This window comes from Ranitomeya variabilis, chromosome 4, assembly GCF_051348905.1.
Source record: "Ranitomeya variabilis isolate aRanVar5 chromosome 4, aRanVar5.hap1, whole genome shotgun sequence".
NCBI lineage: Eukaryota > Metazoa > Chordata > Amphibia > Anura > Dendrobatidae > Ranitomeya > Ranitomeya variabilis.
In genome coordinates, this window is record NC_135235.1 from 679,418,673 (window position 1) to 679,431,873 (window position 13,201).

The window sequence follows — 13,201 nt, forward strand, 5'->3', positions numbered from 1 at the left end:
TTCGCGCATGCGCTTTCTAATCTGCGCCATCCTGGTATTCCTTACGCTTACGTCTTTAAATGCTATCTCTTATCATCAGTTTGATTTCTCTTATGTCTCATGGGTTTCGCCGTTCGCACCTCTATTTGCGCTGCATATTGGTATACCTGGCTTCTATATGTGAAGTAGCTAATATTTGGTTCTTTTATCAATATTGATGCATATTTTTTGACTGTAAGGCTACTTTCACACTAGCGTCGGGAACAACCCGTCGCTGTGCGTCGGGCCGAGGTTCCCGACGCTAGCGTGGTCTCCGCCGCACAACGGGGGCAGCGGATGCATTTTTCCAGCGCATCCGCTGCCCCATTGTGAGGTGCGGGGAGGTGGGGGCGGAGTTCCGGCCGCGCATGCGCGGTCGGAAAAGACGTTTACGACGGAGCAAAAAACGTTGCAAGCAACGTTTTTTGCTCCCGACGGTCCGCCACTGCACGACGGGTGCGACGTGTGGCAATCCGTCACAATGCGTCGCTTAATGTTAATCAATGGCGAAAAAACGCATCCTGCAAACACTTTTGCAGGATGCGTTTTTTCGGCAAAACGACGCATTGTGACGGAATGCAGTTAACGCTAGTGTGAAAGTAGCCTAATGGTCCCAGTTTTGGGCTCGCGCGTGCGCATCCTAATCTGGGCCATCTTGGTACACCCTGCGCCTATATTCTAAAGCGCTGTGGTTTACTACCTGTTTGCATTCTTGTTGGCGTTCGCGCATGCGCACTTATACTTGCGCCGTACATCTGGCTTCTATATGTGAAGTAGCTAATATTTTGTTCTTTTACCAATATTTATGCATATTTTCTGAATGTAATGGTCCCAGTCTTGGGCTCGCGCGTGCGCATCCTAATCTGTGCCATCTTGGTACACCCTGCGCCCATACTCTAAAGCGCTGCGGTTCACTAACTATTTGCATTCTTGTTGTCGTTCGCGCATGCGCATTTATACTTGCGCCGTCCATATTGGTATACCCGGCGTCTAAGTGTTTAGAAGCCAATGCACGGCACCAGGTTATATTTCTGTTACTTCCGGGTCCCCGCTGTTTGGACATGCGAACTCAGCCAGCGCCATCCATGTTTGTTGGACCCGGCGTTCTGCCTCCAGGCTTCCTCCAGGTATGGCGTCCTTTGCACATGTACGCTATGTGCTTTCCCAGCTGTTTGCACTTAGGCCAATTTTGTTTTTTGCATATAAAGCACCGTTTGAGTCTTCTACCCTCACCCCTGATGAAGCCACTCCTGTGGCGACACGCGTTGGGTCTCTGACCCCCCCCCTGGTCCCCTTTTTCTCCTTCCACACATACACAGCTTTGGGACAGGCTCCTTATGTGATTTTCTCTCACATGGGTAATTTGTCCATGGGACTAATAGCTTTATCCCTCCTTTGAGCTTTATTACTGCGTTTTATCATGAAGTTTTTTGGGCATGCTACTATTTGACTACTATAGGGAGGAAAATCCGGCTGGTCTTCCTTTTGTCTAGTACTTTACTAATATTTGTTTTCTGCTTTGTGTTAGTGCACCTAACCTGTTGTTGGTATTACAGACTTGGTATGGCACTCATATTTAGTCATATTTAGCTATGTTATTATAGTACAGATATACTGTGCACCTATTGAAAGCGTTGAATTACTGTTATAAGTAGCATTTGCCCTCAATTGTAATTGTTTCAAAGCTCATCTTATGTGGTCTGCTTTTCAGCATTTATATAGCCTCGTTATTTAGTACTATCTTGTTCATATGTCATTACTACCTACTGTGTATGTGGGGGCCCAGGGGGGTTTTACCTCTCATTGGGGTATGTTGTTATATGGTATTTAAATGGTTTTATTCTAGTTTTGTGTGTTTTGGACTCAAATAAAATTTATATTTTTCTACTTTCTTGATCTCTAACATTGGATATTTACATTTAGGATGTTCCCCAATTGGTGTTGTTTCTTTTTTCTTTGTTTTCTTCAGTGTACAATTTGACACACCTTGGGTTGATTGCCCTCTATTTTATGATATATTATGGGTGGTGCCCTCCATTCCCTTCCAGTTGCCCAAGGGATAACATTACAGCGCAGGCTCCGGGACAGATTCAAACAACGCTGAGGAGGCGGCGCCAAGGGGGTATGAATGACGACTGCGCTGCGTCTGATTAGGAAGGAAAGTCCCACCTTCCTGGTAATTTCACGGTATGAGGGGGCACATTTTATAAGTTTTTATTTCAGCGTGTGCAAGGAGCATAACTAAAAGAGCCACCTTGTCCAAATGCAGCATTAGTGCTGCACAAGGTGGCTCTTTTAGTTACAAACGCCTGGGGGGGGGGGGGGGTGACAGGTTCCCTTTAAAGTTTATTTGGCATCCCCTGGCTGCCAGATGGGGAGTGTCATGCCTTTATACAAATACATATAATCAGTTTACAATGCTTTGTAATATTGAATTGTAGTGTATTGATAACATTGAATCACTGTATTGTGATAACTTATCCAACAGTGCCATATGTTGACATTGTTCTCATTACAGCTTTACTTCCTGTTTCATTTAACCCCTTAGAGACAGAGCCAATTTGCAGCTTAATGACCGGGCCAATTTTTACAATTCTGACCAATGTCCCTTTTTGAGGATATAACTCTGGAACGCTTTAACGGATCCTAGCGGTTTTGAGAATGTTTTTTCGTGACATATTGTACTTCATGTTATTGGTAAAATTTGTTCGATAGTACTTGGGTTTATTTATGAAAAAATGGAAATATGGCGAAAATGTTTAACATTTAGCAATTTTCAAACTTTGAATTTTTAAATCAGAGATATGTCACAAAATACTTAATGAATAACATTTCCCACATGTCTACTTTACATCAGCACAATTTTGGAAACAAAATTATGTTTTTGTTAAGAAGTTATAAGGGTTAAAAGTTGACCAGCGATTTCTCATTTTTACAACAAAATTTACAAAACCATTTTTTTAAGGACCATCTCACATTTAAAATCACTTTGAGGGATGTATATGACAGAAAATACCCCAAAAGTGACACCATTCTAAAAACTACACCCCTCAAGATGCTCAAGACCACATTCAAGCAGTTTATTAAACCTTTACGTGCTTCACAGGAACTGAAGCAATGTGGAAGGAAAAAATTAACATTTAACTTTTTAGTTTCAGAAGTGTAAAAAGAGAAAATGAACCACAAAATTTGTTGTGCAATTTCTCCCGAATTCGCTGATACCCCCATATGTGGGGGTAAACCACTGTTTTGGCACAAGCCAGAGAAGGAGTGCTGTTTGACTTTTTCAATGCAGAATTAGCTGGAATTGTCGCGTTTGGAGAGCCGCTGATAAAAAAATCATTTTTAGCCCGCATTTTTTTATTGTCACAAGGGTAACAGGAGAAATTGGACCAAAAAGTTGTTGTCCAGTGTGTCCTGATTATGCTGATACCCCATACGTGGGGGGACCACTGTTTGGGCACACATCGGGGCTCGGAAAGGACGTAGTGACATTTTAAAATGCAGACTTTGATGGAATAGTCTGTGGGAGTCATGTTGCATTTGCAGGGCCCCTGATGTACTTAAACATTAGAAACCCCCCACAAGTGACACCATTTTGGAAACTAGAACCCCCAAGGAGCTTATCTAGGTGAGTGGTGAGCACTATGAACCCCCAGATGCTTCACGGAAGTTTATAATGTAGAGCCGTGAAAATAAATAATTATATTTTTTCTACAAAAATGATATTTTTATTTTCACAAGGGTAACAGGAGAAATTGGACTATAAAAGCTGTTGTGCAACTTGTGCTGAGTACGCTGCTACACCATATGTGGGAGGGACCGTTGTTTGGGCGCATGGTAGAGCTCGGAATGGAAAGAGCGCTGTTTTGGAATGTAGACTTTGATAGAATTGTCTGCGGGCGTCATGTTGCATTTGCAGAGCCCCTACTGTGCCTAAACAGTAGAAATCTCACACAAGTGACCCCATTTTGGAACCTAGACCCCCAAGTAACTTAACTAGATGTGTTGTGTAAACTTTGAACTTCCAAGTGCTTCACAGATGTTTATAATGCAGAGCCATGAAAATAAAAAATCTTTTTTTTTTCCACAAAAATGATTTTTAGCCCGCAATTTTTTTGTTTGTTTGTTCGCACGGCAGAGCTCAGAAGGGAGGGAGGGAGCACCATTTGATTTTTTGAACGTCAAGTTGGCTGGAATCGATGGTGGCGCCATGTCACTATAGGATGTACCTAAACAGTGGAAACCCCCCAATTCTAACGCTAACCCCAACACACCCCTAACCCTAATCCCAATCCTAACCATAATCATAATCAAAACCCTAACCCCAGCACACCCCTAACCCTAATCCCAACCCTAACCCCAACACACCCCTAACCCTAATCACAACCCTAACCATAACCCTAATCACAACCCTAAACACAAGACACCCCTAACTCTAATCCCAACCCTAATCCCAACACACCCCTAACCCTAACTATGACCCTAATCCCAAACCTAACCCTAATACCAAACGTAATCCTAATTCCAACCCTAACCTTAACCCTAGTCCCAACCCTAATCCCAACCATAACCCTAATCCCAACCCTAACCCTAACTTTAGCCACAACCCTAACCCTAACTTTATCCCAACTCACTTTAGCCCAACTGTAACCCTTAATTGGAAAATGGAAATAAATACATTTTATTTTATTGTTTTTCCCTAACTAAAGGGGTGATAAAGGGGGGGTTATATACTTTTTTTATTTTGCTCACTGTGATAGGGTCTATCACAGTGACCAAAATGAACCAATAGGAAAAGTCTTCCTGTTGTTGCTGGGTGGCGGTCGGCAGATCTCGGCGAGTGCACTGCGCATACGCCCGCCATTTTCTTACCGGAAGAAGATGCCAGAGGCTGTGGGGGAAAGTAGGATGATCCAGGGACACCGGGAGACACTGGTAAGTATCAGGGGGCGATCGGAGACCACATCGGAGGACAGAGAAATTAAATGGCAAATAGCACTTCTTTTGCGGTCTCCGTTATATGGTTAATAACGGCTATCGTAACTTGGGGGTCGGTAAAAACCGACCCGAATCATGTCCTCTAGGGTCTCGGCTACCTCCGGCAGCTGAGACCTCAGAGAAAATCCTACTCTGGGGAGAGCTATACACTTTTTTCACAGCGCCCATCTGGTTTTTACCTCCACGTAGCACAGTAGGTGAGTTATTTTCCCCTTGTTCACCATATATTGTATTATGTAGCTACTCTGTTCTGCATGTTTTATATCAAATCTATACAAGTAGTGCTTAAGCACAGCACATACTGTGTAACCCATGGTGGAGGTGGTGTAATGGCGCAGGCATGCATGGCTTCCAATGGCGCTAGGCCAATAGTGTTCATTGATGATGTGACTGAAGACAGAAGCAGCTCGATGAATTCTGGAGTGTACAGGGCAATACCTTCTGTTCAGATTGAACCAAGTGCAGTAAGGATGATTGGACGACACTTCTCAATTCAGATGAACGATGACCCAAAACATACTGCGAAAGCAGAGAAGTGGAATATTCTGCAATGGCCGAGTCACCACCAGATCTCAACCCCATCGAGCTGCATTTCACAGACTGAAGGCAGAAAGATCCACAAACAAGGAACTGAAGTCACTGCAGTAAAGTTCTATACACATACAGCTCCGCTCCGTACACCTCGTACACACACGGCTCCGCTCCGTACACCTCATACACACGGCTCCGCTCCGTACACCTCGTACACACGGCTCTGCTACATCCACACTGTAAACAGCTCCTGACCCCACACATAAACTTCCCCTCATCCAGCACCATGACAACCAGCACAGCAGAGTGCTGCATACACTGAGGCCCCTGATCATGTGACCCCTGACTCCTCCCCTCCTGTGACCTCATCACAGGTCCTGTGTGCAGAGCAGCCATGTATGTGGAGGGTTGAGCCTTTGCTAAGTCAGGAAATGCCCTCACCCCAGTATGACACACGGAAATGACGTCACACCTGGAAGGAGCCCATACCGTCTGCGGGTGCAGGTCGGTGCTGGAGGCTCCATTATTCTCTATGTGGAGTGTGGGTGGAGGGTCCACACCAGAACTGTAGCAGGTAAAGACCCCAATACCCACAGGTGTCCCTTCTAATTGGGGGGAAACTATCCCCTCTAATAATCCTCGGACAGTTCTGACAAACATGGAAAAGTGCCCCTTTATGGAGGTGACAGAAAGTCTGTTCACTCACTTTAGCTTCATAGTATCAGCTCTAATCCAATGGTGAGAGAGCGATTTACCCTGAAGAGTCACAGATTGTGGGGCTGTTATAAAATGTTATATTTAGGGGGTTTGTGTTGTCTCCTTATAAGAATCACAATGGTTTTGTTCCTTTTCCGCTGATAGATACAAATGACCCAACTATGAAAGACGGGAACCAAGGAAACCTGTATTACTCTTATACTATGGGGCTCCCACACAGTATAATGTTCGCATAGTACTGCCATCTTCAGTTTTATTCTGTTACTTTTAAATACCTGTTTTTGTTGTTTTTCATTTAATATATGGAAGCCTACTGGAAAATGCTAAAAATACATCATATGCAGATTGAAAAAAACACTGTACATGGAGACTTTGGCATCACATAACTCCTCCTGTCTTGTTGTTCCTACAAACAAGCTTTTCTAAAAGCCTCAAACTTCTGTGTGTGAATCAGACCTGAGATCTAACGTGATAGAAGATTACAGTGCGGGGAAGACGGGAAACATTCATATAGACGGCCGGTGGTGATGGAGTCAGTGACGGACTCTGGCCAAATATGCTTCTAGAGCCGTAGTAGTAGATGATGTCGTCCTCATCATGAAGTAGTTATTTCTCCTGTCACGTGTAATGAATATCTCCTGCAGTATTGCTAATGCCGATTCCAGTGTCGGTAAATGAGACGAGAATTAGCGTTATGGAAGATGAGTCTATGAGAAACGTATTCAGCTGCCGACTCCGAGGAAGAAACTGCTTGTTGTCTGTGGCCTAAATATATAGGTTTTATTAGTAGATGTAAAGAAAAAAACTAAATACTGTAAAATAATAAATTTCCTCATATGTTTCCCTTATTATCTCCAGTAATTGTATTATTACACAGGATTTTTTTTATGTTACATCGGCTCATCTTCTCATTCAGGTCTCTACAATATCGGATCCTCTCAGTGAAGATCTTCTATATAAGAGAATTTTCCTGATTTACCCATCACAGAAGGATATGGACAGAGACAAGATGGCGGAGAGGATATTACACCTCACCCTAGAGATCCTCTTCCGGCTTACTGGAGAGGTGAGAGATACTGATGATGTCACATTACATCATTCTTATCTATGGGAATAACAGATGGACAGAACTGGAGAGGTGAGGACTCTGGAAATGTCTGTAGTGAGATTTATTAATGTGTCTCTCCATAACCAGGATTACACAGTGGTGAAGAAGACCTCTAGTGAGCACTGTCAGGAACCTGTGTTTGAGGGATGCGAAAAACCGCTGAACTTAATCGCAGGGCCTTCACCTCACCCCCTGATACATGAGGACATCAATGACCAGAAGATCCTAGAACTCGCCTACAAGATGATTGAGCTGCTGACTGGAGAGGTGGGAATGCTGGGACATTAAACAGTAATGCTATGAAGGTATCCGGGGATGACATTGTCATTGTATGTGTCAGGTTCCTATAAGGTGTCAGGATGTCGCTGTCTATTTCTCCATGGAGGAGTGGGAGTATTTAGAAGGACACAAAGATCTGTACGAGGACATCATGATGGAGGTTCCCCAGTCTCTCACATCACCAGGTAATAAACAGGACTAAATTCACACAGCTTATAATTATCTGTATGTAAAGAATGAATTCAGTCCCTGTATATGTTTCCTCCAGTTCTATCCAGTATGAGGACAACACCAGAAAGATGTCCCCGCCCTCTTCTTCCACAGGACTGTAAACAAGAAGATCCCAGTGTTCCTAAGGATCATCAGGTAGATGGAGGGAAGGTGTCATTAGATTTCCCCTATGATGTGTAGACGGCTGTGAAGGTCTTGTGCTCAGTCTTGTTTTATTCACCAGTATTATATGTTTTATATGTAATGAGAACAATGCAGATGGCAGGCAGGGCTGCCACCAGGAATTTCAAGGCCTCATACTGGCAAAACTTTTGTGCCCCCTTGGGACTTCACCCAGGCTACACCCCAGCTCCGCCTCCATCCCTCAAACCTTCCACAGTCCCATTTGCCCACTCATAGAGAAACTCCACATCTGTATCTGTATATTTCATCCCATTATACTGCTATATAGGACAATGTCATATATAGTTGAATAATGCAGCCACATAGCAGTATAATGCATCTCATAGTATAATGCAGTCCCATAGTAGTATAATGCACTCTGTAGTATAATGCACCCCCATAGCAGTACATTGTACCCCATAGTAGGATAATGCAGCTTCACACTGTGGCTTTACAAAAACAATATATCCTAACCTGGCTGAGGTCCTGCGGTGTCCTCCACTTGATACATCTGAGTCACGTACCATTGTATGAGAGTGACATCATACACCGGCAACGTGACCATTGACATCAGCTGCCAGCTTGTTATCTCCCGCAAGGCAACAGATTTTAACTGGCCGTATGTCTGATGACACACAATCAGTTGAGCTGCTGGGGCCCGCAGAGGAAAGGCAACCTGCTGCGGGCCCCCTTTGCTCATCAGGCCCTATGCGCCAGTAAGGGCAGTAATACTCTGATGGTAGGATTAGAGCTGATCATAGATGTGACTTCTCCATCTGTCTATAACTTTTACAATGTTTGTTTCAGGGTGAAGATCTGACCCATATTAATACTACAGAGACATTTGGGAGGGGTGATGAGCGGTGTAAAGAGGAGATTCCTACATATGACTACCCAGGTGAGTAGTAACCACTAAATGCAGAGAAGTCACAGATTCTTCTCAGTCACTGGCTGTGGCTGCTTTATCTGTGATGTAGTCTGGCCATATCACAATCGAGTGATCACCATTTTGCCTCTAGACCTCAGCATTCGCCTCCATCCAAACTTTGACACATCAGCTCTACACTATTATAAAAAAAATTCTTTGAATATCTAATATTTCTTCTTATGAATAATTCTGGAGACAATAGCGCAAAATAGCGTCTTATCCAAAACAACTAAGGTTAATACAATTAGATTGTTCTCACTAGTAAGAGCTATTATTATAGCATATAGGATTATCCACTGCAGCAGAACCACAGGTCCAAAAAAGACCAGACATTGGAAAACACATGGGTGAGCATGGGTATAATCTGCACCTCTGAATAACTGAAAGTCCGGATGTGTTCACATAAAGAAGTTTGGTTTATTCTACGCGTTTCCAAGTTCTATGACTTTTTCATCAGGGTCCAGGAGTACCACAAACATACAAGTACAGACACATTACATTTTTAAATAGACAAAAAATTCAAATCTCAGCCCCAATTTTATTGTTTTATTTTTATTCTTTTATTCTCTTGCTACAAGAAAGAAAAAAAGAAAATTAATACCATGTATCAATAACATTTTTATTCTGTCACTTTTTTTCTGGTTAAACTGTGAATGCATCTTGTCTATAAACTTTGACATTGTTTGTTTGTCAGGTGATCACATTGGCGCTGAGATATGATTTTATTTGTCTATTTATTTTTAATTACGTATGTAACATAACTTGTCATGTTATGGACAGTTTACGTAGAAATGTTAACATATGTAACATTCAAGTATTTTTTTATGAAAACTAATTAGGTTTATTTTTAACAGATGACTGCAGAAGGAGATCAGACGGACAGCTGACATCTTCAGTTTTTAAATCAGATCATCCTGAGATCCCACAAGATACAATTGAAGTCAATGCAATTACTCCAGATAAACCATCATCCCTTTACAGCAAAGATCTATCATATGATCTTTTGAAACAGGTCCGTTCTTCTGATTCATTACTGACTACTAAGGAAAATCAAAGTCACAAAATAAGCATTAAAAAACCAATTGCTCCTGAGGTAAAGAAGACATTTTCTCTTTTAGAACATGGAAATAGTTTTCCCCTCAAAGAATATTTTGTTAAGCATCAAAAATTTCACACAGAGAATAGATTTTCTTGTCCCAAGTTTGGGAGATGTTTTAACCAGAAGTCAAATCTTGTTAGTCACCAGAAAAGTCACACCGGGGAGAAAACATTTTCATGTTCAGAATGTGGTAAATATTTTACACACAAATCAAATTTTGTTAAGCATCAGAGAACTCACACAGGGGAGAAACTTTTTTCCTGTTCAGAATGTGGGAAATGTTTTATCTGGAAAGCACATCTTAATATCCACCAGAGAATCCACACAGGGGAGAAGCCTTTTTCATGTTCGGAGTGTGGGAAATGTTTTAACCGGAAAGCATATCTTAATGGCCACCAGAGAATCCACACAGGGGAGAAGCCTTTTTCATGTTCAGAATGTGGTAAATGTTTTATCTTGAAAGCGCATCTTGATAGCCACTTGAGAACCCACACAGAAGAGAAGCCTTTTTCGTGTTCAGAATGTGGGAAATGTTTTAATCGGAAATCAGATCTTGTTAGGCACCAAAGAACCCACACAGGGGAGAAGCCTTTTTCTTGTTCAGAATGTGGGAAATGTTTTAACCAGAAATCAGTTTTGGTTACGCACCAGAAAACCCACACAGGGGAGAAGCCTTTTTCGTGTTCAGAATGTGGGAAATGCTTCAATCGGAAATCAGATCTTATTAGGCACCGAAGAACCCACACAGGGGAGAAGCCTTTTTCGTGTTCAGAATGTGGGAAATGTTTTAACCAGAAATCAGTTCTGGTTGCGCACCAGAAAACCCACACAGGGGAGAAGCCTTTTTCCTGTTCAGAATGTGGGAAATGTTTTAACCAGAAATCAGATTTGGTTAAGCATCAGAGAACCCACACAAGTGAGAAGCCGTTTTCATGTTCAGAATGTGGGAAATGTTTTAACCGTAAAGTGCAGCTTAATAGCCACCAGAGAATCCACACAGGGGAGAAGCCTTTTTCTTGTTCAGAATGTGGGAAATGTTTTAACCAGAAATCCATTTTGGTTACGCACCAGAAAACCCACACAAGGGAGAAGCCTTTTTCGTGTTTAGAATGTGGGAAATGTTTTAGACAGAAATCCGTTTTGGTTACGCACCAGAAAACCCACACAGGGGAGAAGCCTTTATCCTGTTCCTAATGTGGCAAATGTTTTACATGGAATTCAACTCTTTAATAAACATCAGAGAAGCGGCACAGGGAAGAAGCCTTTTTAATGTTCAGAATGTTGGAAATATTTTAACCAAAAATTGTAACTTCTTAAAACAGTTGTCTACTACTAGGACAACACCTTGTCATTCCCTATGTTTGGCCTCGTTGAAGCAAAAATACTTATACTCAGCTCCCTTGCCAGTGCCAATTCAGCAGTGTCTGGACTCATGTGAGGTTGTTACAGTATACAAGCACTGCGCACAATCAGTGCCGGCTTCACTGACCCCGCCTTCGGAAGTATTAAACATAAACAGGAAACCAGAGCTGCAGCTGCTCTCGGACTTCCTCCTATTGTTCAATTTGAAGTTGGGGACAGTGACATCAACACTGATTGGGTGCAGGGCTCACATGACATAACAAACTCACATGAGCTTCGTGAACGCAAGTGCTGACACTACTGGAACTGCATCGTCATGGAAGATTTGAATAGTTATTTTTATTTTAATAGGACCAGACATAAGGATTGAGAAAGAATTGTCCAAGTAGAGAACAACCCTTTTAAACATAAAAAAAATCCCACACAGCGAGAAGTCATTATCATACCTAGAGTGTAAAGAATGAATTACTTTAAAATTGTATTTTGTTGACTGTCAAAAATAGCTCTGACCTGGAGAAAATATATACAATGGGGAAAATAAGTGTTTGTTAGTATGCCGATCCTGCAAGGTTTTTCCAGCTGCAAAGAATGAAGAAGTCTGTAATTTTTTTTTGTAGGTACACTTCAACTGTGAGAGACATAATCTAAAAATAAAAACCAGGAAATCACATTGTATTTTGTTTGCATAATTAAATTGCATTTTATTGCATGAAAGGCCGTATTTCCAGGACGTCCCCCTGACAGCACACTGGAGGACGTCCTCCTCCTCCTTGCAGGGACAGGAAAAACAACACGAGAGGATAAAAGGTCCCACTCCACCCCCTTTCCTTCAGTGTTTTTCCTGTCCCTGAATAGAGGGACACACGAGAGCAGTGCAGCGCAGAAGATTACCGATCCGGAGAGCTCGGGGGGGATCGTGCGGCTGGGCCAATATCCTTCCCCCCACGATAATAGCCCAGGGCAGAAACTTCCCAGTGGGGAGTCCCTCTGCCCAGAGACCAGTCGAGCGGACGAGCTCCTGGGTTGAGCCGCTTCCTCCCGGTGGGGGGGCTCTCGGCTCAGTCGCCATGGCAGGACAAGAGGCGCCACATAGAAATGCAGGAGTATCCGGCAGCAGCAGGCTCAGCGTGCGTTCCACAAGGTGGAACGCGGAAGTAAGTGAGTCAGATATCTAAAACGTCACTTCCAGTGACGTCGCGGAGGTAGGTCTTCATCATATCCGGTGTCGGCGGCGTCTCAATGTGCGTTCCACCTCGTGGAGCGCGGAAGAAGGTTTAATAACAGGTGCAGACCCTGGGGTGCCGCAATATTTTGCCCAGCGTTCTGCAGAGCGAGGGACGTGGAAGGCGCCAGGATTCGAATACCTTGGCGATTTTCCGACTGCAGGGCACAAAATTATCGTGGGGCAGTCTGTGCTGGCCGAGCACATAGCTGATACGGATGCCAGAAACTAAGGGTGAGTGCAGCAGAAGCTGCTATACCCTTTATTTGTTTGTAGAGATTACACATTCACCCTGGGTGTCTCTCAACAGAGGATATGGAGGTCAGAAGTGAGGAGGCAGGGGCAAGTATGCAGAGTTACATACATACTTCCACACACACACTGAGCAGTTCCTATTCTTATGTTAAGGATAAGGAGGTCACTCAGACACCCCTCCCTCCGACAAAAAAGCCTGGCAAGGTGTCATCAAAGTCTGCTCGGTGCTCCATATGTCACGTGAAGCTTCCAGAATCATACAAAAAAGCTCTCTGCAGCTCTTGTATT

General features: G+C 43.1%; 1 protein-coding gene across 2 annotated transcripts; it reads left to right on the forward strand.

Moving 5' to 3' along the window:
• Positions 1-2,053: 2,053 nt before the first annotated feature.
• On the forward strand, positions 2,054-12,098 carry LOC143766342 (uncharacterized). Of its 2 annotated transcripts, none has more exons than XM_077253957.1 (7): positions 2,054-2,194; positions 7,184-7,333; positions 7,463-7,642; positions 7,716-7,839; positions 7,923-8,020; positions 8,855-8,945; positions 9,830-12,098. In XM_077253957.1, the coding sequence occupies exons 1-7, from the start codon at positions 2,147-2,149 to the stop codon at positions 11,266-11,268; spliced, it is 2,130 nt and encodes a 709-aa protein (XP_077110072.1). In that variant the 5' UTR covers positions 2,054-2,146; the 3' UTR covers positions 11,269-12,098. The 2 variants fall into 2 exon arrangements, with proteins under 2 accessions (XP_077110072.1, XP_077110073.1); XM_077253958.1 differs by lacking the exon at positions 2,054-2,194 and adding an exon at positions 5,839-6,124.
• The last annotated feature ends 1,103 nt before the right edge of the window (positions 12,099-13,201 follow it).

Coding starts and splice junctions, on each gene's coding strand:
- LOC143766342 (XM_077253957.1), top strand. CDS start 2,147: ATGACGACTGCGCTGCGTCTGATTAGGAAGGAAAGTCCCACCTTCCTG. Junction 2,195..7,183: donor AGGAAAGTCCCACCTTCCTG/GTAATTTCACGG, acceptor CTTCTCATTCAG/GTCTCTACAATATCGGATCC. Junction 8,946..9,829: donor TCCTACATATGACTACCCAG/GTGAGTAGTAAC, acceptor TATTTTTAACAG/ATGACTGCAGAAGGAGATCA.